The sequence below is a fragment of the Aphelocoma coerulescens genome, chromosome 4A, assembly GCF_041296385.1.
Source record: "Aphelocoma coerulescens isolate FSJ_1873_10779 chromosome 4A, UR_Acoe_1.0, whole genome shotgun sequence".
NCBI lineage: Eukaryota > Metazoa > Chordata > Aves > Passeriformes > Corvidae > Aphelocoma > Aphelocoma coerulescens.
In genome coordinates, this window is record NC_091018.1 from 21,247,485 (window position 1) to 21,273,573 (window position 26,089).

The 26,089-nt window shown below is 52.8% G+C and overlaps 1 protein-coding gene across 2 annotated transcripts; it reads right to left on the bottom strand.

The window, feature by feature from the left end:
* Positions 1 to 483: 483 nt before the first annotated feature.
* On the bottom strand, positions 484 to 25,379 carry ENOX2 (ecto-NOX disulfide-thiol exchanger 2). 2 transcript variants are annotated; one of them, XM_069015774.1, is made up of 15 exons: positions 25,248 to 25,379; positions 17,693 to 17,824; positions 16,945 to 17,076; positions 14,756 to 14,911; positions 13,836 to 14,042; positions 13,131 to 13,364; positions 12,096 to 12,308; positions 10,502 to 10,608; positions 8,313 to 8,427; positions 7,127 to 7,308; positions 6,466 to 6,573; positions 5,600 to 5,656; positions 4,528 to 4,636; positions 4,199 to 4,284; positions 484 to 2,870 (listed from the first exon to the last, which is right to left on the bottom strand). In XM_069015774.1, exons 3-15 carry the CDS (start codon positions 17,039 to 17,041, stop codon positions 2,739 to 2,741), a joined length of 1,803 nt encoding a protein of 600 aa, XP_068871875.1. In that variant the 5' UTR covers positions 17,042 to 17,076; positions 17,693 to 17,824; positions 25,248 to 25,379; the 3' UTR covers positions 484 to 2,738. The 2 variants fall into 2 exon arrangements, with proteins under 2 accessions (XP_068871875.1, XP_068871873.1); XM_069015772.1 differs by lacking the exons at positions 17,693 to 17,824; positions 25,248 to 25,379 and having other exon boundaries at positions 16,945 to 17,092.
* Positions 25,380 to 26,089: the final 710 nt, after the last annotated feature.

Here is a 26,089-nt window from a genome sequence, read left to right on the forward strand (position 1 = left end):
ACCCTGTGCCAGCTCAGTATCTCCAGAGCATCTTTCCTTCAGGAGGGCCTGGGCTATCCCCAGGCTCCCTTTTAACCTCAGCAGCTCCTGCTTGTTTGGGGATCTCTGCCTGTCCCAGTCCAGCAGCCACCAGTCACCCCCAGCCTCTCTCCCCACAGCAGCTCCGTTCTAGGGCCCCAGCCCCGCTCGCAGCTCCCTCCCAGCCCAGCCCAGACCCCCTGGGGGCTGCTCAGTTCTGTTTGCTCTGCATCACCTCCCTGACAGTGCTGGTCCAGGAATTCGCTGCCTGGGCTGGGGTCACTGGAGAGGCTGCAGAGGGAGCAGGGAGCAGCTGGGGCCTGGTGTTTGTGAGTGCTCTTGAGATTCACAAGGAAGCTGGAGGACCTGGGAGGGAGCATGGAAGAGGAGATAGGAAGGAGCACAGCCGAGGAGCTGGGATGGAGCCTCTCCTTCCCCCTGGCAGGCAATGAACACCAGACAAAGAAAGCAGCAGGGCCAAGATTTGCCCATAAAAAATGTTTATTCCTTAAAAATACAGCATTCATCTGCAGGGACACAACTATTCAGAACATTTTTTAACAGGTTTTTATCTGCTCCCAGTGTGACAAGTGCTCAGTGTTGGGAGCAGGGAGAGCAACAGCCCACAGGAACAGCCCGTCCCGAGGGAAGGGCTCTGTCACCCACCCCTGGGTGTCACCTCGGCAGCCCATCTGCAGGACAGATTTCTCCTGGGAGAAACCTCAGCCCCTCTGGAATGGCTCTGGTAGGGAAAGCCGTGAGAGGGGAAGCAGCAGGACCCTGGGGTGGGTGCTCCAGCCCTGACTCACTTTCACAGCACCAGCCATTGCTCCACAGGCCCTGGCTCCTCTCCCTCCTGCTGCCCCATGGAACAACCTGCCCGGTCTCTCCAACAGCCCCAGCCCCCTCAGCCCCCCGGGAGGGGGCTCTGGCTGCCCACAGTGCCCCGGCCCCATCCCAGCTCCCACCCCGCAGTCCTTGTGCTGCCGGAGCTGCCGCGCCGGGGAGCCCAGCCCCGGCCCCGCTCATCCCACGTCTCCCCTGACTCCAGGTGTGCTCCAGCCACGGCTGCTCTCAGGGTTCTGGAACCGTCCTGGAGTTCCTTCCCTGATTTTCCCAAGGAGAGGTCTCACCTCACTGCCCTCTCTCCGCCGGGCTGACCCCAAGGGACAGGTGGCACAGGTGCCACATTCCCACTTGGCACAGCAGGGGTGTCCCCTCTGTGACCATCCCGACTCCCCCAGTGCCCGGGGAGAACTGGTGCCAGGCCCTGCCAGTGGGAGCAACAGGGAAAGGATGGTTCATCTGGGCTGGAGGATGAAGGTGCAGGAAGAAATCCAGGGAATCTGGAGAGACCTCAGGGCCTTGGGACGAGTGGATGAGGGAGCAGAAGCACAGGGAGGGCTCTCCTCTATCCTTCCACCTGCAGGGAATGGTGAGGGGAGAAACAGAGCCAGCAGGTCAATGCCTGGCTCCATCACCAGGGGAATTTTGGGGTTTTGGATGAGGAATTGGCTCACACAACACCAGGTGTCTGTCCCAGCTACACGGAACACTCCAGAAATGTCCCTGTGCTCACCCGGGCACCACCTCAGCCATGGCACAGGGTGGCAAAACACCTGGCACAACGACACCAGGGCTGGGGATGTGTCACAAATTCAGGAAGTGCCTGAGAACAGGAACATAGGAACTGGGGCTTCTCTCCCAAAAATGAGGCGGGATCGATAGCCCAAGTGAAGCGCACCAACACCTGGGGCGTGGGGAACAAACAGGAGGGGCTGGAAGAGTGCAGCTGGAAAACTGAGTGAGAAAAAAGAGAGAGAGCTGCTGGGCTGGGAACAGTCAGGATGTCAGAATGGGAACGCTGCAGGTGACACCGGGCCGGGCAGGGATGTGGGGCTGAGCTGTGCTACCCTGCACCTCTGCACAGCTGGGGAGAGCCTGGCGTGCACTGGGAACATGGGGAACAGTGCTGGGAAGGTTCAGGAGCAGAGAGTCTGTGCTGCTTGAGCTTGGTCTCCAAAGCAACACAGGTGGAGGAACTGGGTGGTAAAAATCACCAAAAGCCAGGCTGATGTAGCTCTGCTCCACCCACAGCCCCAGGAAATTAAACACCCTTCCCACGTGAAAGGTTCTGTACAGACTGACCCAGAGCACGAGTGGCACTGCCAGAATCCCCCTCTGCCCCACCTCAGCTTAACTGCTACCAGAGAAAACAGCACAGAAAGAACCAATGCCTTGGCTCAGAGGCTCCTGAGCCATCTAAATCTTCTGTTTAAACATACCTTGGTTTTTACTCATAGAAATATCTAAAAAATGCCTTTTTTTGTCCCTTTTGGTGATCTAGAAACCAGAAGATGCCCCTTGGTTGTTGCTTCAGGACAGTCTATGGCTGTTCCCAGCAGAAGGAAGGCTGAGGAGGAGGAATTTGGGCACACAAGCACATACAACATTGGCAGAACACGGAGTCGACATGCTGTGCTTCAAAGGGTCAGGCAGGAGCTTTTTTCCCCAAATATATTGAACAGCACTTGCCCATTAACAAATAACTGACCAAAGGAGTTGCAGAATGTTCCTTCCAGTGCTGCTGTGGACTTGGTTTCACTTTTACACCTTGTACCCCGAGGCCGTGGTGCGAGGGAATCATCAGGAACAGAGGGAGGAGCACCCCGGGTTTTCTCAGCATCCACATCCCACTGTTTCCAGTGTTAAGTCGAAGTTCAAGTCATTTTCAACCCATCAAAGCCACAAAACTTCCACCTCTTCTCCAGACTGGCCCCAACCCCGCTCAGCTCCTGCCGGAACGTGTTCTGCAGTCGTGTCATGAGAACTTCCACCTCCGCCGTGCAGATCTGGGGAACACAAGGAAAGCGTCACTGAAAGCGAAGATGGAAGCCCTGCTGGCTGGGGATAATTCAGACTCAAGGAGTTACATTGCTGAGGTACACCCAGGCTTTCCCTGAACTCGTGGGGATAATGCTGGGTCACACTGGGGGATGAGATGGCTGCAGGACAAACACTGGCGTCGGGGCAAAGGGACTGGCTGAACTTCTCCCCTGTGGAATGCAAGAGAATGGATTTAAACCTCCCAGGTATCGAAAGTCACTGAATAGGGAGCACTTTTATCTTTATTTTAGTTTAATCCTCACATCCCTGATAGGGCAGGAGCTGCTCCAAGAGAGCCAAGAGCTAAAACTGGGGTTGCACCACTGAGGAGAAGGAACCTGAGGTGAGGTGGGTTTGTCAGCCCAAGGTCCTGCCAAGCCACACTCAGGGCTACAGACAACTTCTGAAGGGCTCCAAACCACCTTGGATCTTAATTTTTGTACTCTCTGCTGACCCTCTTGGTGAGAATGATGGACAGGGAACAGGGGAAAGGTATTCCCCTTGCTTTCCTATTGGCAGCTTCAAGAAACCAGGTTGTACTTCCAAGTACTCGCCCTCCTCCTGCCTCACCTCAGGCCCAAAGATCTGCTCAGGGTTAAAAACAACATCCCAAACTAATGTGAGCTCCTGCAAGAGTCAAGGAGGAGACAGAAGAGCTCAGAAGGAACACAAAGGACAACGGGAATAGCCCTGAGCATGAGTGAACACGAGGAGACTGATGCCATAGCACAGGTTAAAGGGTGGGCTCTGCACAGGGGTTCTCCCAGGCAGAAGCTTCCAGGAGCCCTTCTCTGCACTGTGGAGACCAGAGAGGAAGTTCCAGAAGGCAGCTGAGCGCAGTGATGGCAGTTTTATAGGAGCTCCAAACCAAAATAAAGGCGGCTGTTGGCCCCACAGACAAATTCCAAGCTAGAATGAGGAGATGAATTATTAACTCTGTCTTTATAAGGCTGGAGTGAGCCAGCCCAGGGAGTCATGTTTTCTTAGGAAAGGGTAAATTAAACACTCAGCAAATCACAAACACAAGCAGCTGGAAAAGTTCCAATCCCAAGACAGGATTCCCATGCCTGTGGGGCCTCCTGTCCCTGGGGCTCTTTAAGGAAGACAGTTGGAGAACAGGATAGAGGAGAATGAGCTGTAATTCCTTTGTACAGACAGGAGCCTTTGCACAGCAGCTCCCATTTACTCAAGGAGCACAAAAGCCCCCTGTCCCCACACCCCCCTGTCCCCACACCCCCCTGTCCCCACACCCACCTTGCTGTCCCCACACCCACCTTGCTGTCCCCACACCCACCTTGCTGTCCAGGCGCTGCAGGTAGGAGCAGATGTACTCAATGCTGGCTCCAAAGGGGTGCACGTGGAGAAACGTTGAAATTATCCCTGGGAAAGGAACACCACAGAGGTCATTGTCACGAGACAAAAGCCAGCTGGGAACACCGGCCCTGCGCCACTGCAGGCAGCACAAGGTCACACCCTGACCACAGCAGAGCTCAAGGTTTTCCTCAGTTCCAGGCCTGCCACCTCCCCTGGGATAACCAAAGGAGACAGAGGTGGGCAGGAGGAGTGCAAGGTCACCTTGAAGCAGGTTTCCCCAGCATCACCACCAAGCCCAGCAGGACTCACCAACCAAGAGAACTTCTCGCTCAGATTTCACAGGGCTGTTGCTCAATGTCTTCTCCACTGGACATTCCTTCTCCTGGCTGCAGGCACAAACTCTGGACGTGCTGCCCTCCTGCAAAACAAAACCCCAGGGCACGTTCCAGACAACCTGGCACACCAGGCACTGCCTTGGGCAGGCTCAACAGGGCATGCAGGGGTGTTTTCCTGGTTTCTGAGTCACTGCAGCCATCACTGCTGTATTCTCTATTTTCCAAAATGCTCCCAACAAAGCACAGCTGTGTCCATGCTGCTGGGCCTGATCCACCAAGTGAGATGAAAAGGCCATGAAGTTCACCAGATGCCACCATGCACCCTGTACCAGCCCTGCTCTCTGACATGACATCTGCTCCAGAAGGGCCTTGATTTAAACAGCAAAATACAAACCAGACCATGGCCTTGCCATTAATTCAGCTGCAGAGGTTTGTTTTACAAATGCCCAAACTGAGACGAATGTGATTAATCAAGTGCCATGGGGCTGCACAGGGCTTAGGATCAGACTGTTCCTGACTTGAGTTTGTGGTACTGAATTAAAACAGAATTTGGCACCATTTATTATCCCTGACACAAACACAACAATGCAAAGACGGTGGCTGCACTAAAAGCAGGACTCGCTTTTATCCCCTAATTTTATGCGGAATTCCAGTGGCCTGAGAGCTGTGGACAGCTATAACTGGGAACAGCTCCAGTGACCAGTGAGATGGGCTGGAGGGAGGCCAGGGACGAAGATAGAATTGAGTGGTCCCCTGGGTTTGCTCAAATTCTTATACCAGTGCAGTTCTCAGCTGCACAGGGCTGAGGCTGTGCCTGAATGGCCTGAGCCCCCACATTTGCTTCCAGGGGAGAAAGAGGAGCTCTGCCCTGTGGAAGCTGATCCAGGGACTGGATCAGCACTGCAAACCCACAGGCTGCCTTCTCCTGGAGATCACAGTCATGGAATGGGTTGGGTTGGAAGGGACCTTACAGCCCACCCCGTTCCAGCCCCCGCCACAGGCAGGGACACCTTCCACCGTCCCAGAGAAGCAGCTCTTGGACTTACATTCCCTTGGCAGTCAGCTGCATCTCCCTCCTTGTCCTCTTCATCTGCCATGCTCTGCTGTATATGGGCAAGGAAAGGCAAGATTACTGATGATAATCTGTCATTTTTGTTTTGAAGCTCCTGCTCTGATGATTACGGGAATACACAAAGCCATTTTTAGTTAGTAGAATAGTATTTATTATCTTCCTTAGCTCCTGGCACAAAAAAGTGGGACTAAAGATGGAAAATGAGATAAACCCAGTATCAGGCTGTGTGGGCCACGGGGGAAGAGTGCTGCCTCATGCTTCTTGTGTAATTGTGTCTGTGCTATAGAGGAAAGGACCAGGCAAGTGTAGATTCATGCCCTGATCCACAATCAAATCAGAGTGGATCACACCTGAGAAGCAGCACTATGGATTTCTGCTTGGAATTCTGTGTGGATTTCTGCTTGGAATAAACCCAGCGAGCATAGAAGTGTTAGAACACCCAGAAAAACTTCCCGTTCCAAAGGAGGGCATATCAAAACATGTTCCTAAACCACAACTGTAAATATCAGAGTGATAATTGAGAACTTTTTCTTATCTTTTAAAGGCTCAGGTTGCAGAAAACCCCATTCCAGCTGTGATGCCACTGTACACTGTTCAGTGACAGTTATATTTTATTTATACAGTAGATTGTCTCACAGGTACATGAAGCATCAGCAGGTCCACTACTGACAGACATCCTGCAATCTGACAGGTAATTTCTCCTCACTTTCCAAGGGCAACTGCTCCAAACCAGGGCTGGGCATTCTCACCAAGAGTGCAGGAGGACAGAAGTCCTTCACCATGCTCCCGAGCAACCAGAAAATCCAAGCACTGCATGAGGAAGACCTGGATGGCACATACCTGCTCCTTCAGGTTTTCTAGTAATGTTTCTATTTTCAGTTTGTCTTCTTTCACTTTTTCCAACTCAGCTTCTCTCTTTTTGTACTCCTCTTGGACTTTCAAAAGATGCTAGAAGAGACAAGATAAACTCTTAATCTGCCTGCCACCTTCTTAACCTGCCTTCCACCAACTATTGTTCAAAGACTATACAATTTAGAAGGGCTTTTCCATGAAGACCAGACCGGTCATATCCATCATTACAAGACGAAGCATAAAACAAGAAGGATCTACAGGGCACCTCAGAAATGCCTTTGCCTCCCAGCATACAAAAAAGCATGGTTCTGTAACATGGGGCAGTAATTCCATCCCCAATGGATGGATTCCCCACTTCCTTACTCAGCTGGTTATGGACAGACTGGGCACTTTGGAAGTCACGGTGAAGAGCACACGAGCAATCCATTAACAATGGATCGCTTCCATGGGACTTACCAGCTCACACACAATCCCTGGTTTCAATATTTGCTTTGGGTTTTTTTTTAGCAACACTGGAAACGACAGAGTTGCTCCCCCTTGCCAGTTTGGATCCTGCTTAAATCCAGAGTGTTTTTCCACAGGTTTCTGCCGCCCATCCCAGCCCCTTCCCCTGCAGCATGGCCCCGGCTATGGAAAATTCCAGGCCCACCTTCTGCATGCCCTGCAGAGCCTGCTGGAGGAGCTTCATCTGCTGCTCCTTGGTGGTGTCCTCGTCCCTGGTGGCCTTGCCCTGCTCCTGCTTGAGCAGCTCCACCTCGTTGCGGTAGGCGTCCAGCTGCCAGCGCAGGCTGTCGTTCTCCTCCTTCAGCGCCTCCACCTGCGACACCAGCGCTGGGGACAGCACCAGGGTCAAACAGCTGGGAGCAAGAAGCCCCTGGGAGCTCTCCCCACCCTGCACAGGGGCTCAGCAGCTCCCGGTTACAAATCCTGAGCACCCAAAGGAATGGCTTCTGCTGTTTGGGATATCACAGGGCTGGAGCCCCTCTGCTCTGCAGCCAGGCTGGGAGAGCTGGGGGTGCTCACCTGGAGAAGAGAAGGCTCTGGGGGAGACCTCAAAGCTCCTTCCAGGGCCTAAAAGGGCTCAAGACAGCTGGAGAGGGACTTTGGACAAAGGCTGGAGTGACAGGACAAGGGGAATGACTCCCCACTGCCAGAGGGCAGGGATGGATGGGATATTGGGAAGGAATTGTTCCCTGGGAGTGTGTGAGGCCCTGGCACAGGGTGCCCAGAGCAGCTGTGGCTGCCCCTGGATCCCTGGCAGTGCCCAAGGCCAGGCTGGACGGGGCTGGGAGCAGCTTGGGACAGTGGAAGGTGTCCCTGCCCATGGCAGGGGTGGCACTGGATGGGCTTTAAGGTCCCTTCCAGCCCATCCCATGATTCCAGGATCTCTTTAGTAAACAAGCTCCGCTGGACAAAGAGGCCCTCTCCATGTCAATGCAATGTTTAGGCTGGAAGAGGTAAAAAAAAGGAGGGAAAGAACATCCCGAGGCAGACTCAGGAGTGCACTGGAACGGGACAGCTCCAGGGTGAATCTCTGCCCCTGGACATCACCTGCACAGGGCAGGGAGCTTCCAGCTCCTCCACATCCAGCTCCAGGAATCCCAACCCTCTCCCAGGAACAGCAGCTCAGACACTGCTTTCAGTTCCCCTGAGTGTGGCAGGGAGCAGTGACAGACCCTGGCTGCAGACCCAGGCACCGAGAGGAAACAGCTCCAGGTAACTGCACTGGTTCTGCTCTGCCCGTGGCCAGTTTGGGGCACAAAACACTCAGAATGGGACTCCTGAAAGAAACCACTGAAGAGAAGCACGTTATGAGCTGCAAAAAGGGATTTTACCTGACTCTTCTGTTTCTTTCATCTCTGATGGATCTTCTATTTCTTCATCAGACATCTCCATCTCCTCCTCCCTCCGAATGCCCATCAGCTCATCATTGTGGATATTACGGATTTCCTGGGGTTCAGAAAGCAGAGGGAGTTTCAATACACATTTCGAGGAACAGGTTGGCTGGATGAAAAGTTGCTGAAATCTAGGTCTGCAAAACACCAGGATACGATTCAAAAACTGGCACAGATTATTAGATCAAGGGCAATATCCAGCACACTCTGCCAGTGCTACTGGGATTACTGACTCTTCCATCTCCCTTCTGCTCTTGTGATGAGGCAGGTCAGCCTTGCTGTGTGAGGAACTGGAGTCAGCCCTAATTCTCCGGAGCCAAAAGTCCCAACCTGAGCTGGGACAGAGCAAACCAAGCTACAGCTTCACCCCTGCATGTACAGGGACCTCCTCAAGGTGACCCCAAAAGGCTGAGAGACCCTTTAGCCAGCATCTGATATCTACAATGAGCTGAGAGACATTTTAAATTACACCTGAAAATGCATCATCTACTCGCAACATTTTTATAAATATATCTGCCAACACCTGTACCAAGAAGCTGCATCCTGTGGCTTCCACCTTCCCTTAAGAGCAGTCCCTAAGCTGGGGGAGAGCAGCAGACTGAGCCTGGCAGCTGAAATGCTCCTGAAAGAGGCCTCACCAGTGGTCTCACAGCCTCCTCCCACTGGGAGAACTTACCTTGGAACAAAAGACAGCTCCAGCTGGAGAGAGAGCTCCCACCCCAGCCACAGCCAGCAATCAGAAGGCAGGGAAGGACAGGAGCACTGAGCTCAGAGTGAATCTGAATCAGACTGCACTTGTGCAAATCAGATTGCACAGGTGCAAAAGGAACCTTGGCTCCTCTTTTAGCTGCTACCAAGGTTTGACTCAGTGGGCTCTGACAAGTCTCACAAGTGCAGCCTCATGGGGGGATCACAGCTGGAAACTTCCCAGGACAGCATGGACATTTAGAACGTTCCAGCATGGTGCAGGATCAACCACCTGCTTGGTACCAGCAGGGCCCTGGCTGGGCATGATCCAGAGCCTTCTCAGGCTGCAGCTGTACAGCAAGGTGGCCTGGACACCCCAATCCACGGGGATCACAGGCCTGGACACCTCCAGCCCACAGGGATCCCAAGCCTGCACATCCCTGGCCTGTAGTGATCATGGATCACCAGCCTCTCAGCTTTGCCCAAATTCACTCTGGATGTTAAATAATCTTAGAGGTGAAAGACAGCTGCTGGCTTTGCTGGGATAGACTTGCTTTCCAAGTTTGTTGTAAGGAACTCAATATCCCAGACAAACCCAGAACCACAGGAAGATTTGCACCAGAGGTAAGGAACGACAGCCAAAGGGACCAGGACAGGGTGGAGGAGTGGGATTAAACCTCATGAGACTCAACAAGGCCAAGTGCAAGGTCCTGCAGGCCCAAGACAGCTGGCAGCACGGATTTCACCACAGCCCCCAGGACAAACATCTCCCCACCCATCACTTTCCAGTGGACACCCTTTCTTTACCTCAGCTTCCTTATTTCTGACATTCTGCCTGACTCCTTTATCTGATTTGATCAAATCTTATTGGACTAAGAACTATTCTTCCTCCTGCAGGAAGAGCAGTGGGAGTGACACGCCTTCTTCCATCAGCTCCTTCCTGATTACCATCTTTAAACCACACGTTTCATCATGTCACTTCATGGGATAAATACACAAACATGAGAACATCCGCCCTCAAGCTTTCCAGGCTGTTCATCTGCAATCATTTCCACCTCTCAAGGTGGAAATATCACATAAAAATGTGATAAAACAGATTCTGATGACACTTAGGGTTTGTTGTTGCTTTTTTAAACATCTCTCTAGAAATCCTTCTTGCTTTAAGATAAAAACCAGCAGAAAAATCCATGTTTATTATCATTATTATGACTGTTACTGTGCACAACTTCAAACAGCAGACAGGTCTTGATGTATTGCTACTGGTGACACAAATACCAAGAGAAAATTTATTACCTGTACCACAAGAGCCTCCTGAGTGATCCCCACCTCACACTGTGAAGGAAGGTGTTGTTATCCACGCGAGCATCGTGCAAACTGAACATCAACATCCTGACAAGCAAGAGACCGTGCTGGAGGATCTAACACAAGAAAAGATTACCAACCTCTGCTTGTTTGCACCACACGCTGATGTTCTTACGCTGAGCTTTCGTGAAATGGTCCCAAGCCTTTTGTTTGGAGGCAGAATGGTACACGGCCACTATCTGCTCGACTGGAGTAGCAAATCAGCAGCAAATCGGGCCCGAATAGCATCCAGAGAGGGCGAACAAGAGGAGTAAAGGAGTAAAAAAGTGGAATCAGGCAGGTGGTTTGGCTCCCCTTTTCTCATAACACTGCACTGCGCTGACGCTACGCTCAGGGAAGGGGCTCAGAGTCTGGAAAGAGCCCTGTGGGCTTCACCAGGCCAGTGCCAAACACTCACGGAGCAACGACCAACTGGGGAATGGGCTCTGCTCTCAGCTGGGAAAAAGGCAGCACACGTGGAGAAAAAGGCAGCACAGGTGCTGAAAAATAGCCAAATATGCTGTGTGAGGCTGGCTGGGAGTGTAAGTTCAGAGGGGCAGAACTCACCTCTGAAAGGGGGTGAGCTACAACCACGAGTTCTGGCCCTTGGACAGTGCCACAGCCTGTGTGAGCTACAGGAAAAGGACCAGGATCAAAGCAAAGGCACCAGCCATCACCTTTTCTTGGTCCTGGGATTTATGCCTTCTGATTGTCTAGAAAATTCACAGGATTTGGAATATACAAAGTGCTTCTCCTGGGCTGAGAGCTCACCCACAGCACAAAGCACATCCACTTGACTTTTTTCTATGCTTGTGATGCAGCACCCATAATTCTCACAAAACAAACATATCTCCCTGCTCCTTAGAGTAACCTAAGAGTGGCTGAGATATCCATCTTGGTTTCAGAGAGTGGAGTTACACACTAGTCTCTATTACTACTTACTCTGCAGTGCTCACTGTATGTCCCTCTGGACCGTGTGCCCGTAGTTTTTACCATTAAGAGAATTTAAAGAAAAAAAAATAATTTAAAAAATCAACTAACAGCTAAAATTATTAGATACAAAACCAAAAGTTAAGAATGTTCACAAGCTAGGCAAGGGACTCAAGGAGAATTAGTACAACGGTGGAGAAGGTACTCGGAAAGAAGTAAAAATATTCAGATTTATTAAAGCAAGGATGTGTAAGAGGCAATGAATGGTCTGAGGAACTGTTACAAATCACATCCTGGAATTAATACAGTCCATGCCTCTTCCTTGATTTCCTGGTTTTATAAAGTACTGGGATTTGAAAGTCCCAGGTTCTGCAGCAGGGTGTTGGAAGCACTCTGCTGCGTCCTACCTTTGGCGAACAAATCCTGCACACTTGGCTGAGGCACCAGATTCCCAGGAACTTACCTTGTCTGTGCACAGGAGAGGTTGAAAAGATGACAGAACTAATAACAGATGATAATTAAGAGGAAACAAATTCAGAATTCATTCTCTCCTCCCCCCAGATGTGAACTCTTACTCCAGTAAAAAGTCCCACAAGGAATTTTTGCCAGGTTAGTGCCACATGATTCCAAATCAGCCGTAGCTGCACAGAAGCGATTGCCACTTCTTTTCCCAGAGCCCTTTTAGCAGGGCCTCTCCAGACTCTGGAAATTAAAGAGTCTTCCCTACAGCAGACAACCAACATCCAGCGTGGAGACACCACTCACACTGCACCAGGATCCCTGAGAGAGCCAGTTTGAACTTCTCTTTAGCTTCTTCCATCTCCTTCTCGTGAGCCGCCTTCTCGTTGACGAGCCTGCGGATGTGGCTGTTGGCCGACTGGATCATGGAGTAGAAGTTGTTGGCAGTTCTCCTGTTCACTTCCCCACGTTCTATCCAGGTCAGCAAGGTCTGGATGGCTTCCGAGAACTTGGTGTCATCTGCAGCAAGAAAGGACAGCTTTACACCACAGCTCTGGGGTGGCCTGGGCAGCTTTCAGGTCCTTTTCCTGGAGCTGAACTGCTCCTTCAAAGGTCAGCATCCTTCAGGTGACTGATCATGACTCCTGGAAGCAGGGAAGGATCTGAACACGTGGCTGTACAAAGGAAAGCAAGTCTAGGACCAAACTGAAGGAGCAAATCACCTGCTGAGGTGCAGCAAGAGGAGGAACGAGCACTAGAAACTTACTGGAAAACTTCATGTCTACTCAGATGGGCCCTGAAAGGAAATGTCCTCCAGCTCCAAAATCATCAGGTCACACATGAATCTCAGGCTTCTGAGAAGGTCTTACACTAGTCCTTTCAACCTTAACCAAAATTATCTGGAAGAAACTGGTACTGAACAGTTTTGATTTGAACAAGTTTGCTGCACTCAACAGGTTTGTTCAGCCTTGGGAAAATAAGATTATGGGGAGACCTCATCACTAAATCCTGGGGAGGGCTATGAAGATGGAAAGGATGAGGGGGAATGGGTACTCCTGGGGACAACTTTTCACAATGGCAGCACTGTGAAAGCGCTGGGTTCCCCAAGACCAGAGGCTTTCAAGACTGGGCTGGGCAGAGTGTTGGGCCATCTGGTCTAGATCGTGCTTCTGCCAAGAAAGGTTGGGCCAGGTGAGCCTTCAGGTCCTCTCCATCCTGAGCTTCTACAAATACGATTCAAGCGCGGGGGGGTTTTCAGACAAAAAGAAGGAATCTGGCGGGAGAGCTGCTGAATGCTGACCCCCGGCGAACACAGCGCTGCGCCTGCTCAGCCCCTCTCACCTTTGAGCTTCTCGGCCACCACGCTGCACTCGTGGTCGGAGTAGTGGACGACGGGGGGCGGGGAGGGCGGGCGGAAGCGCTCCTCGGCCAGGCGGCGCCGGTGCCGCTCCTCGCGCGCCAGCATGCGCTGCTTGCACTCCCACTCGTACAGGTCATCCCGCGCCTGCGCAAAGTCCACGTGCAGCCGCCCCATGTCCTTCTTGTCCGTGCTGGAGCCCAGCCGGATGCGGTAGCCTGGCGGGAACGAGGGGTGCTCAGGTGGGACGGGGGCTTACCTGGGGCTCCCGGGGCAAAAGGAGGCCGCGGGGTTCAGCCCCGATGGCTGACAGGGAAGAAAATCCTACCAAGCCAAGCCCACCAGCCAAATAAAACCCCACTAAGTCAAGCCCAGTCAGCAAATTAGGAGCAACTGTCCATTTTTGTAGGCACTATCTATAGAATTAGCTGGGCGCTTATCCATGTAAGATGGGGACAGACTATGTACCTCAGCCCAATGTTTTGTATACGTTTTCAGGTGACAAAGCATTGCTGCCTTTCCTCTCAGGAGCTGCTTTCTTGTATTTAAGCAGAAATTCAACAGCAGCAGAAGGCAAACCAACACAGCATCAGAGAAATCTGCCCCAGTTCCTACTGTTCCGTCTATAAAGGCACCATCACAGTTCTGTCCCAGAATTTTAAGCTTCCCTCTGAGCCAAACACACCCACCAGACAGGTAAAGTGCCTTGTCCACCATGAACTCCTCAGCAAAGCGGATGTGGCAGAAGTTCTTCTTGCTCTTGCGGATAGCTATGACCTCCCCACACTGCTCAAACACCTCCATGATGATCTGCTCTGTCCCATTTTCTGGCAGGCCTCCAACAAACACTGTCTTGCACCCTGGGGGCCTCTCTCTCGTGGCCGGAGGGGGAAGATCTGAAGGGAGAAAGCAGAGCAGGTCAGGTTTTGGGTTGCCAGCACACATTCCTTCCACCTGCTCCTCTCTCCTGAGGGATGACCACACCTTCCTGGCTTCCTCCAAACACACACCTGGCTATGCCACACTCAGATTTATGGAGTGGATCCACAGCACTGCTGAAGTGTTGGATAAAAAAATAAGCACATTCACCAGCGTGTTTCCAGGCTCTTCCTTGGGAGCCTGGAGCCCTCCGAACACTCTCCCAAGTGCAGGAGGTTCACTGAGCTGCTGTCAAAGAACACAAGCAGCACCAGGAGCTCCCAGCTTTAGCATGGGAGGTGCTATAAAATCACAGCTTAAAAGAGTGCCCTAATGTAAATAACACATACAAAACTTGCTCAGGGGATCCTCTGTGCTGCAACTGCACACGCTCCAGACTTGTGTGCTTGAGCTACACCTCACACCACACACAGGAATCAAACCATGAACACTTCAAATACCCAGCAACTGGAATGGCTTTTTCCCCAGTCCTTATCAATCTAGCAACTGCAAAGGCTATTTCTGGAGATGGCAAACACTCAGTGACAAGAACAGGCTTTTCCTGTTGCTCTGTCACCTTCCTGCCAGCAGTGAGTCACAGGAATGGCCCTTTTCTCACACACACCTGGGGTTTATAGAAACAGGAGCATGGGGGGACTCCTACAGAGACAAAGCACAAGCAGACACTTACGTGGGTTAGGTGGGAAGAGAGTGCAGCTCTTGCAGTGGATGATCTCCTTCACGGCCGGCATGTCCGGAGGGATGGGAGGTGGGACGATCCCCAGGCCTGGCATCATGGGGTTGATTGGAGGGATTCCAGTCATCATCCCAAGAGCAGGATCAAAATCTAAGTGGGGGAGAGAACAAGGGGGTCAAGCGGGGGGCTAGAGCCACACAGCGACTGTGAGCCCTGACAGCAAACGGGGAACGCTCCCACGCCTGCCGGTGAAAATCGGGAACGTGACAACATCAAACTTTACATCTGCGCCCTTAAAATAATGTTTTAAAACTATTTCATTGCTCATTGCCACAGTGAAGTAACTTTTCGCTGTAACTTTTCGCTGTTAAAATAAACTACTTCCTTCTCTCCTCTGTAGAAACTGGCTTCCATCCAGTGTCAAACCCTTCCCAGAGAGGTTTGTCCACAAAAAGACACCTGTGACATAAGGGAACAGTGGAAAACCTGACCCAGTTTGGTTGTATTAAGTAGTTCAGCAGCACAGACAGCTGTGACACAGGCTTAAGGGCATCAGGAAGAATTTGTACATGGAAAAGGTTATCAGGCACTGGAAGCAGTGGAGTCCAAGGAATGACTGGATGTGGCACTCAGTGCACTGGGCTGTTGACAAGGTGGGGATCAGTCACAGGTTGGACTCGATGATCCTGGAGGTCTTTTCCAGCCTAAATGGTTCTGGGATTTAGGGCATCATCTCACCAACCAGGCAAGTGCAGCAATTCCAGCAGCAAAGAACCTGCCATCTCCTTGGTATTTTGAAATACAGTCATAGCAAAAACACGGATCTGAGGCCAACCCTCTGCCATCAACCAGCACTTTTGAAGGAGTGGACAAGAAACCTTCCTGTTTCAACTGTGAAACATGGATGTAGGAGCACATGGGAATTGTATCCTTATCCATGGGAGAGATTTGATTTTTACTTCACAGAGGAATGTGAGCAGGAGAAGGACATGGAAACACCATCTCCACAGCAAAGCCAAATGTGAACCAAGGCCTCGGGGACAGAAGAGAACTTCCTCTATTACTGCTGAGAGAGTTGGGGCTGTTCAAACTGGAGAAGAGAAGGTTGTGTGGAGACCTCACCGCACCTCCCAGTATCTGAAGGCACTACAGGGAAACCGGAGAAGGACTCTGCATCAGGAACTGGAGTGACAGGACAAGGGGGAATGGCTTCCCACCGCCAGAAGGGAAATTTAAGTGGGATATATGGAAGGAATTGTTCCCTGTGAGGGTGGGCAGGCCCTGGCACAGGGTGCCCAGAGAAGCTGTGGCTGCCCCTGGATCTCTGGCAGTGTCCAAGGCCAGGCTGGACAGGGCTTGGAGCACCCTGGGCTCATAGAAGGTGTCCCTGCCCATGGCAGGGAGTGAATAAGATGAGCTTTAAGGTCCCTCCCAACCCAAACCAGTCCATGATTCCAAGAGCACAGACTGGAGGCAAAACTTAGGGCAAGTTAAGTGGTGGTGTTAAATACAGGATTGGCTGCACAGCAACCCACCTGCTGTGTGCCACAAATGGAATGGCAGAGTGCTGCCAGCACGGATTTCCCTCCCCAGGTGAGCAGGCTGGTCTTGAGGCAGGGGAGAGCATCCTTCTAAGTGCAGCAAAGCACTGGAACAGTCAGTTCCATTCAGGACTTTGATGTCCAGCATCCTGCACTGCTGGGCAATCAGGCACAGCTCAGCTCTGTTCCTGCAGGACCTCTTTCATCCAGTACAAGGTGACTCACACCCATGCACATGTATTTCAGACTATAAGGTAGTCATTTCTGGAGCAGAATCTTCCATTAATTTCTGCTATATCCATTTTGCTGCCCTGTTGCTTTCCTCTTCACCTTCCTCCCATCCTTCCTTATAAGCCATTCCAGTTTAGTTCAGAGTAACTCATCCCTGGATATCACTGGCTTCCTGACCTCTGTGTGGCACCCTCCTCCTCCTGCTCCGCTGCAGGGTATCTAGAGGTACCCCACAATAACTATTATTTGCATTAAAACACATGTATCCTCGCTTCCTCTCAATTCAGGTCTCTAAATAAATCACGTGCAGAATGAATGCATTTCAAACGCAGCTCAGTTTGTACGTGGGGGTGTTTGCCCAACAGCACTGAAACAGGCTATTCCCAAAGAGCTGTGGCAGGCTCAGCTCACCAGGCAGGAGGGGCTGTCCTGTCATGCCCATGGGAGCCATGCCCAGGTTGTTCATGGCGGTGGCCCAGGCGGTCGGGTCGGACATTGGCAATCCCATCGGAATGGAGTCCAGGCTCAGATTTCTGCCACCATCTGTTGAGAGAAACATAAAAGTGATTAAGGGCTTAGAGCAGATCTCAGCTCTGCCCAGTGAGGCTCTGCAGTGTCAGCACCCAAAACCAGAGCTCAACCCACTCTCAGGGAAGAGCCAGATTCTGTCCAGCTATGAAAATAAATCTATTGGGACAGGTATAGAGAATCACAGAAGGGTTTGGGTTGGAAGGTACATGAAAAACCATCCCATCCCACCCTCTGCCATGGGCAGGAACACCTTCCACTATCCCAGGCTGCTCCAAGCCCCATCCAACCTGGCCTGGGACATTCCCAGGGATGGAGCAGTCACAGCTTCTCTGGGCACCCTGTGCCAGGGCCTCCCCACCCTCACAGGGAACAATTCTTTCCCAATATCCCATCCAGCCCTGCCCTCTGGCACTGGGAAGCCATTCCCCCCTGTTCTATCACTATGTACTCCTTGGGGAGATCCCACAATCCGAGCCTGGCTCCAGGCACAGCAGTGGGGCTGCAGCAGCAGCAGAGCACAGCTGCCCTGCCCAGCCTGCACAGCCACACCCCAGCACAGCAGCTGTGCTCAGGCTGGATTCATGGATCCTTCACCTACTGCCAGCACTGGAGGTGGCACTCGGCTCACCTGGGGGAATGCTGCTCCTCTTCCTCGGGTCACTTCCATCCTCAGCCGGGCTGTCCGACCCCCGCGGGCCAGCAGCGCTGCCCAGCCCCAGGGACTCGGTGCTGGCACGATCAAAGGGCAGGTGGTTTAAACCTAAAGGAGAGGAACACACGTAGAGGCTTTACTTAAACTGGTTTGTGATGCTTCTGGATCACAGTAGTGAGAGAAATGCCCAATTCTGGGCACAAGCAGCACTCCAGGCCCTGAAGGAATCCTGACTGCTGCTTACAGGCCCCAGCTCCACCTGATCTGAATGTTACACAATAAAATATTACTCACCAGCATCAATTCCACCACCCACACAAATCAAACTGCCTGACAGTGTAAGCCAGGGGTGCATCTTCCCCGGGTTAAGCAGCATTTCAAGCCTGGAAACTCAAAGGACGGGATTTTTCCCCATTTCTTCAGTCCAGGAATACACTGTTAATAATTACTTATGTTTCACCAGTGGAGAATTCACCTGGAGTGATTTACTACCAAAAAACAAGGCACAACTGAGATAATCTTCAAAACGAGAAGATGCTGCTGGAATTTTTGTTCCAAGAGTCTGCCAGACAGCTGCTTCTGGTCATGGCTGTGGAAGGAGCTCTGGGATGCACATCCCAAAAAGGGGAGCTCCAGACCCCCACTGGCTGCACCCTCGTGTCAGGGAGCTGTGGAGAGCAAGAAGGTTCCCCATGAGCCTCCTTTTCTCCAGGCTGAAGAGATGGGTCCAGTTCCCTGAACTGACTGACCATCGAGTTCCTCACTCCACCTTACCACAATCAGCACTTGCAGGGATGCAAGTCCAAAGGAACATTAAAATATCGAGTTTGATTTATCTCTGTCTCAGCAAATTCACTCTGAACAGCCAATACAGAAAAAAAAAAGAAAAAAACCAAACAAATCTTTTTTGTGGACCCATATAAACTGATACAGATAACCACATTTCTAAGATACTCTGTGTTCCCAGGGGAATCAGCAGAACTCCCAGAGTAGCAACAATGATAATTATCCCATCCCAAGGCACTGATGGGCCAAGGCATTTGTACCAAACCTTCCTCCAGACTCTCTGCAGCATTGTGGTCCCTGTTCCAGAGGATTCCACTTCCAAGAACTTAACAAACGTGGCTGCTGGGTCTGGCTGTAAATAGCCAAGGGGATACAGGGAGCCTGGAGGGCTCCTCTCTGAGCCACTGAAAGGTGAGAACGCAAGAAGCAGCCAAGAAAACAAGGACTATTCAGCTGGCAACAACAATAGTCACGCCCGGCTATGCAGGATGCCTACAATGCTGTGTCTTAAATATTCCAAAGTCAAAATATCATGGAGGTCATGAGGGCTCAGGAAAACAAATCTGAATGCAGTAGGTTAAAAATAGAGAGGTTGTGCACAGGCAAGACAGCAGGAGAAAGGAAAAGGAGCAGTTCTAAGCTTACACTGATATTACCCGTGTGACAGAAAAGGCAAAATTGAACTCAAACAAATGTTTTCCCATCCTTGGGAACAGGGAAGGATGGAGAGAAGCAGCAGTACAGCTGGACACTGGTGTCACCAGGATGGACAGACACCCTGCTCTGGCTGAAGACAATGCTGTGGAGACCTGGCACTGACCAGCACCTGAATGCCAGTGGACACTGCTCCAGCCACTGCTTTCCAGCCCACTGGGGAACACAGGCAGCCACTCACTCCAGGCATTTCCAGCCCCAGGTTGAGCTGGGATGCTCAAATGTCCCAGTGTGTCCCCAGGGCCAGCTGACAGCCAGAAACAAATCAGCTGGAAGGCTCTGGGTGGAGGCACCTGTGTGACCTGGAGCAGGAGCCTTGCCCTCAAGGCTCCCCAAAACAGGACCAGCTACCATCCACCAGAACCTAACAACAATGGGGGAGCAAAAGTCCTTGGGAAAGCTTTGCTCTCACTTCACCAGGATGGAGTAAGAGCAAATGCCCCAGGAAAGCAAAGGGCAGTATGGAAAGTGGGCGATGGAAGCAGTAAGAAAGGGACCCTGCTTGCTGCTCTTGCAGCAGCAAGTTTGCTCCAAAAATTAAAACAAGCCAGAGAGAAGATTCCCAACACCCTCATTATGTCAGATTTGCCACCCTACACAGGATAAATGCCGTGGACAGCAGCCAACTTTCAGACCTGCCTGCCTCTCTCCTGTCATCTCAGCGAACAGCCGGAGCTCCAGCCACACCCCACTGGATACAGAGAACGGGCTCAGAAGAAAGCTGAGGCTGCAAAAAATCCTCTCTCCTGGGCACAGAGCAGGATAAAAGCTGACAGGCTCAGCCAGTACAGCCAGGAGGCACAAACAGGAGCATCTCTCTGTCCTTTGTGCCAACCACAATGAAGTGTCCTTGGCCATTCCAAGCTGCTCTGCTCAGGAGGGAAGGGACCAGCACAGGAGCAAACCACGGGGGTTTGCTCAGTATTCCCGCAGTGAGCCAGCCTGCAAAGGCCAAAATCAGATTTCTGCATTTGCTGGGAAATGCTACACAGAAAGTAAGGGGGGGAGGAGAAAATTTGGGTTTCCAGCAAGTGTCAGAACCAGTATCAGCACTTCCAGAGCCATACAGGTGTCAGTGTGCCCTTCATCTCCCCGTTCCTATCTCCAGGGATTTTCAGAAGAGTCAATTTTTGAGAGTGAGACACGAGGCACTGCCATAATGCAGTGACTAAACATTTAAAAATAAAAACTTGGGCTAGAAGATTCCTCAGTAGAAAAACAGATCAGGGAAAGAAGGGGGGATGCTGAAAGATGAGCAGAAGGCGACTCTGAGCAAGGCCTCTCCCTCGGCACAGCGGGTCCTTGTGGGTGGTTTATCCCTCTGGAAATAGGTGCTGAGCTGTGCCTAATGGGAAGAGTCCACAGCTTCCCACTGGCCTAAGAGCACTGACAGTGCAAAGTCCCCCCATTCCACTGGGGTGGGATCAATCCAGGGGCTAAATATGGCTGCAGCTTTCACAGCACAGCTTCAGAAAGGGGCTGGAGAGAGAGCAAAGATCTCAATGTTCCAAGCGTAAATCAAGGCAAGTATCCATCCTCACTGGGTCCCGTGCCAGACCCAGGACAGGACTTGGTTTTCCAACCCTGCTAACAGAGCTTGGCCATTCGCCTTAATGACCAGGGGGAAAATAAACCCCAAACAGTCCCTGAGGTGAACTGAAAAGCCTGTTCTAAAATCATTCCCATTACCAAGAGCTGGAAACACTGGAAATCACAACCAAAACACGGGATTGTGCAGCTCCTGTGCAACACTCTTGGAACCACCTAGAAACAACACAGCACCTACAGGGCTGCCACCTTGGGATGTGGGCAAAATGTTCCCTGCTGGGTTCAGGAACAGCTAGTTAAGGGTGGCACGAGCTCTGCCACAAGCCTGGCGCTGCTCTGGAGCCACACACTCCGACTGCAGCCTCACTCCGCCCAGGCACTGGAACAGTTTTCCTGCCATCCAACCAGTTAATAAACAGCAGGAACATAAACCTCTGCCCCAAAAGTCAAATTACAACTATGAACAGGTACTCTGACACTGTCACACACCTAAAAGCCTTTCAATGATACACTCAAAAAGGCCGTGCAGGCTGGTGCTTGTATGGTTGTATTTTGGGGTGTCCTGGAACCCTCTCAACTACTCTGGGTCACACTTTGGGGTGCCCCAGGTCCCTCTGAGCCCCTCAGGTGATGTTTTGGGGTCCCCTGGGCTCCTCTGAACACATATGAGACTTCTCTTTCCCAGCATCGGGGAAACTCCAGAAATAGGCTGACACAGGCTTTACTATAAATACGGATTTACCTTTTGCCAACATTGGCAAATATAGGAAATAAGCAGTGCTCAGTCTGAGCAGGGTGCCTGTGTTTGTGGGACTAAACTGGATTCCAGGATACACTGTGCCATTGATTACACAGTGCTGGTTTTAAGCCCTCAAGAAATGCACTTTAGAAGACACCAAAGTACATCTGCAGCAATCTATTAGAGCACATGAGAAAAGAGACCAGCAGGGAAGGGAGAGGGACACCGAAGCTTTGAAGTTACATTTTGATCCCAATAATTTCCTTTTGAAAACTAATTCCCAGATTCAAAAACTACTGCTGGGCTCGTGCATGTTCCTCTACCACAGTCCTGGCTTAATTATCACTGGTAGGGCTTCACAATCATCAGCCTGAGCTGGGAGCTGGCCAGGCACGCTGATGAGAGCAGCACAATTCTGACAGTGACTTCTGTCAGCTCCAGATAATCCTACAGGGCAGCAGGATCCGTGCAGGGAATCCCAGAACCCCCCCACATTACCTGTGAACTGCATGAGGAACATGGCAAGATGCTCGTCGTAAGGCAGGAGTGCAGCCAGTTCTCCCACTGCTCCCAGCTTGGCTTTTGGGTTGAAAATCCAAGTGCCAGGCTGAGCCCCCTCGCTCAGCTCCCAGCACAACAGGAAAGCTGGGACCTAGTGACAGCAGAACTGCCCGGGGGCAGGCAGGACAGCCCAGGCGTGAGAGCCCAAGCTGGCCTGGGGCTGGCACCCAGCAGCTCCATGTGTCACCATCCGTCTCCTGTGACTGACACCCATAGGCAGATTCCAGGATGCAGGGGATGGAGGCGGATGAGCAGGTGGGGAGGCAATTAACAACCAGAGCATCTGAATTTGCCAGGGATTTCATACATCACTGCTCTAAGCACTGGCACGCAGCTCAGTAAACCCTGTTTGCATGCCCAAGATTAGTGGCCTTTGCACTGAAAGATTAATTCCTGGTAATCCCTGATGGTAAGAGGCACACTGCTCGCTTTCCTTGATTCTGGAAACTTGCATTTGAAAGAAATATATTAATTTCAGGCAGCTAATTATTCTAGCAGGGCACTGTAAAACCAAGAGGCACAAAGAGCCCCTTTCTCCTTTGCGCCGAGAACACAGCAGTCAGCAACCCCAGTCAGGGACACCAGCCTGCAGAGTTTTCACAAAAATACAGCCACAGCAGCAAAAATAGGGGGCTAACCAAGCCCTGTGTGAGCTGTGCTCTTCACTCACTGTTGTAACCCAAAACAAAGGAAAAAATTCCTTACCAGCATGTGTGTATACACGTGTGTCACCAGCAGCGACCCAACACAGCCCTCGGTGCTTCCCAACAGAGGAGCCTGCCCTGCCCTGCCCACCACACCAAATTATTAAATATTCCACAGGATGTGTTCAGGGTGCTCACGAGGCTCTGCCAAACCACCCTCCCTCTGCACACACATCTAGGAACTCTAACGCTGGGATGTCCGGGGGGGGGGGGAGCTGCTCGTGCTCCATGGGGTGCAGAGCAGGCAGCTCATCAGCCCCATCCCTTTCTGTCCTTCCAGACCCCCTCAGTGCTCCTGGAGAACAACACCCAGCACGTGCCAGCTCAGAACAATGCTCAACAGCTCCTGTTTTCAGAAATATCTTTTTGAAAAGCTAGGAGAAAAAAACTGATGGGCAAAGGGATGCAAGACTAACTACACAGAGCTAGTAGGGAAGAAAAAAAGGGGGAAGAAGAAGAAAAAGAGGGGGGGGAAAGGGGGAATACACAAATAAAACTCCAGGAGAGCCAGCAATCAGGATCATTAGAAAATCCCAGTGCAAAATCCTGGACTGATGGGCAAGAGAGCCTTGTGGAAAGCCAGCACCAGCGTGAGGAACTGCTGGCTGAGAGTGGAGCAGCTGGATGGGATGGACACGCTGGAACTGGAATAATGTCAGCAGTAAAGTTGGGGATTAAGGGAGAAATCTCACACCATCTTTGGAAGGTATACAGAATTCCTCAGCAGCAACACCTGATCTTTGAAATGAGTCGGTGGTTGAACCTCATCCCTGATACGAGCTCCAAACACATGACCTTCAACACGGAAACCTGACCTTACCCCAGCTCCCACACAGCTTTCAACAACTCCGCTCAAGGCGCTTTTTAACTAGATCCTCAAAATTCCTCAAATAAGCCTTGAAGAAACAGAGAACCCAACCACTTGGCTTGCAGCACAGGGAAGAGGATGGCTGGAGTAAGAAGGAACACAAGTTGGAGGGACAAACTCCTACCCCAGGTTGCCTCCATGCTTTCCCACCAGCTCACAGCTCTGCTGCAACTTTGTGCGGGAAAATACAAAAAAATACAATGGCTAATTAATGTAGCTACAGGGGAGTTAGGAATGGTGCAGACTAATGAGGAGCTTACCCAAGGATTAATGTTTGTGTAACAAACACATGCCACTAAAGAACAAAAACACCTCCACGCAGCATGACCTGGATGGACATTACTGGTAACAGCACACAGCACTAAAACAGGAGGAAAATAAGAGTAAGAAGCACATAAACTAAAGAAGCTCGATATAAACACTCGAGGAACCAAACAAATGAGTGCATGTGCATATAGGAGTTACAGTCCAGGGCTGTGGGAGAGCTGCAGCCCACGGCAGCTGTGGGCACCGGCACGAGCGTCCCCAGAGCTCCCTGTGCTGCCCACGGACCATCTGCTGTGGCACCACGGATCCAGCACAGCCCAGATACACGTGTGAGCCCCGGGAGAGAGGGAGAGCACAGCCAGGTGCATCCCTCCCCGGGGGAAGCTGCTGCCACCTTCACCCCCCACCCCTTTTGCAAACCACTCGCTCTTGGAGCATCAGAATAATTTCTTTATATGTAACCAATTTCTCCTTGTGCCACTTTCACAGGATCATCGGGGGTGAAAGAGACCTTCAAGATCATCCACCCCACCAGCACCACCACAATAACCCCTAAAACACATCCCCAAGTGCCTCTTGAACACTTCCAGAGGTGGTGCCTCCACCACCCCCTGAGCAATTTATTCCAAGGCCTGACCGCTCTGGTAGAGAAACCATTGTTACTAATGCCTAACCCGAACCCACCCTGGCGCGACCTGAGGCCAGTTCCTCCCACCTTGAGGAAACACGACACGGCACAAGACCCCGGCCCCGCCGGCTGCTGCTCCTGTCAGGGACTTGTGCAGAGCCACAAGGTCCCCCCTGAGCCTCCTTTGCTCCAGGCTGAGCCCCTTTCCCAGCTCCCTCAGCCGCTCCTGCGGCTCCAGACCTTTCGCTGGACACTCTCCATCCTTTCTGACGCGATTTTCATGGTCTTTCTGAAGTGATTTTAACTACCACTGAACCCAAACACTGGCCCAGACACTTCCCGCATGCAATAAACTTTCCCGCACAGCCTGTCCACCACCCGGACGGACCGGAGCCCCGCGGGTGTCCCCGCCAGTCTTCCCCAAGTCCCGACGGCTCCCACGAGGTTGTTCAGACCCTCCACAAAACTCCCCGGCTGCTTCGGCCCGGCCGGAGCCGCGGAGGAGGCCGGTCCTGCCCGGCGAGCCCCGCTGACGGCCGGGCAGCGGCCCGGAGGGCGATGGAGAGCGGGGCGGCCCCTCCGCACGCCCGGGCCCCGGCAGGGGAGCGCTCCGGGCCCAGCCGCGGCCGCCGCCCGCTCCGCCTCTCCCGCCGGGGCTCCGGGACAGGTCGAGGCCGAGCCGGGCCGGCCCCGCTCCCCCCGATTCCCGCACTCACCGCCCGGCTCGGCTCGGCCCGGTTCGGTTCGGCTCGGCTCGGCCCGGCTCGGCTCGGCTCGGCTCGGCTCGGCTCGGCTCGGCTCGGCTCGGCTCGGCCCGGCCCGGCCCGGCCCGGCCCGGCCGCTCCCGCACGCGCCGCCGCTGCCGCCGCTGCCGCCCCGCCCCGCGCGCCCCCGCCGAGCGCGCCCATTGGCTGACCCGGGGCAAGGGGGGGGCGGGCGCTGCGCGCGCACCGGGACGGGACCGTGAGGCGTCCGGCGGGGCGGGACCGGCCACACCCCACCGGGACCGGGACCGGGACCATCCCACCGGGACAAGGGGCCATCCCACCGGGACCGGCCACACCCCACCGGGACCACCCCACCGGGACCATCCCACCGGGACCGGCCACACCCCACCGGGACCGGGACCATCCCACCGGGACAAGGGGCCATCCCACCGGGACCATCCCATCGGGACAAGGGGCCATCCCACCGGGGCCGGGACCATCCCACCGGGACCGGGAACATCCCAGAAGTAACATCCCACCGGGAACACCTCACTGGGACAGGGCCGGCCCCGCAGCCGCGGGTCTGCTGCCGTCGCCCTCCTTTCCCCCGCCCCGGTTCTGTGCTCGCCCTCCTGCTGCAGCCCGGATGCCCCCGGTGCCGCCCCGAGCCCCCGGTACCGGAGCAGAGACCAGCCCAGCACAAAGGCGTTTATTCAGCGCAGGGCAGCAGCGGGGCAAGCGCCCTCCGTGTCTCCGTGTGGGGCAGGATGGCTCCGTGGCCGCGCCCCCACGGGCCCTGCGCACAGCCCGGTCCGGCCGCTCCCGCGGGCGCTGCTCGGTGCCGCGGTCAC

What these genes read in the sequence shown, in the direction of transcription:
- ENOX2 (XM_069015772.1), bottom strand. Translation starts at nt 17,092, where the DNA reads ATGTTTCTCTCAACAGATGGTGGCAGAAATCTGAGCCTGGACTCCATT. An exon ending in TGTGGTGCAAACAAGCAGAG is followed by an intron (nt 8,428 to 10,501) that starts GTTGGTAATCTT and finishes TCTGAACCCCAG; the next exon opens with GAAATCCGTAATATCCACAA. An exon ending in TGCAGCGCCTGGACAGCAAG is followed by an intron (nt 2,871 to 4,198) that starts GTGGGTGTGGGG and finishes TGTGTTCCCCAG; the next exon opens with ATCTGCACGGCGGAGGTGGA.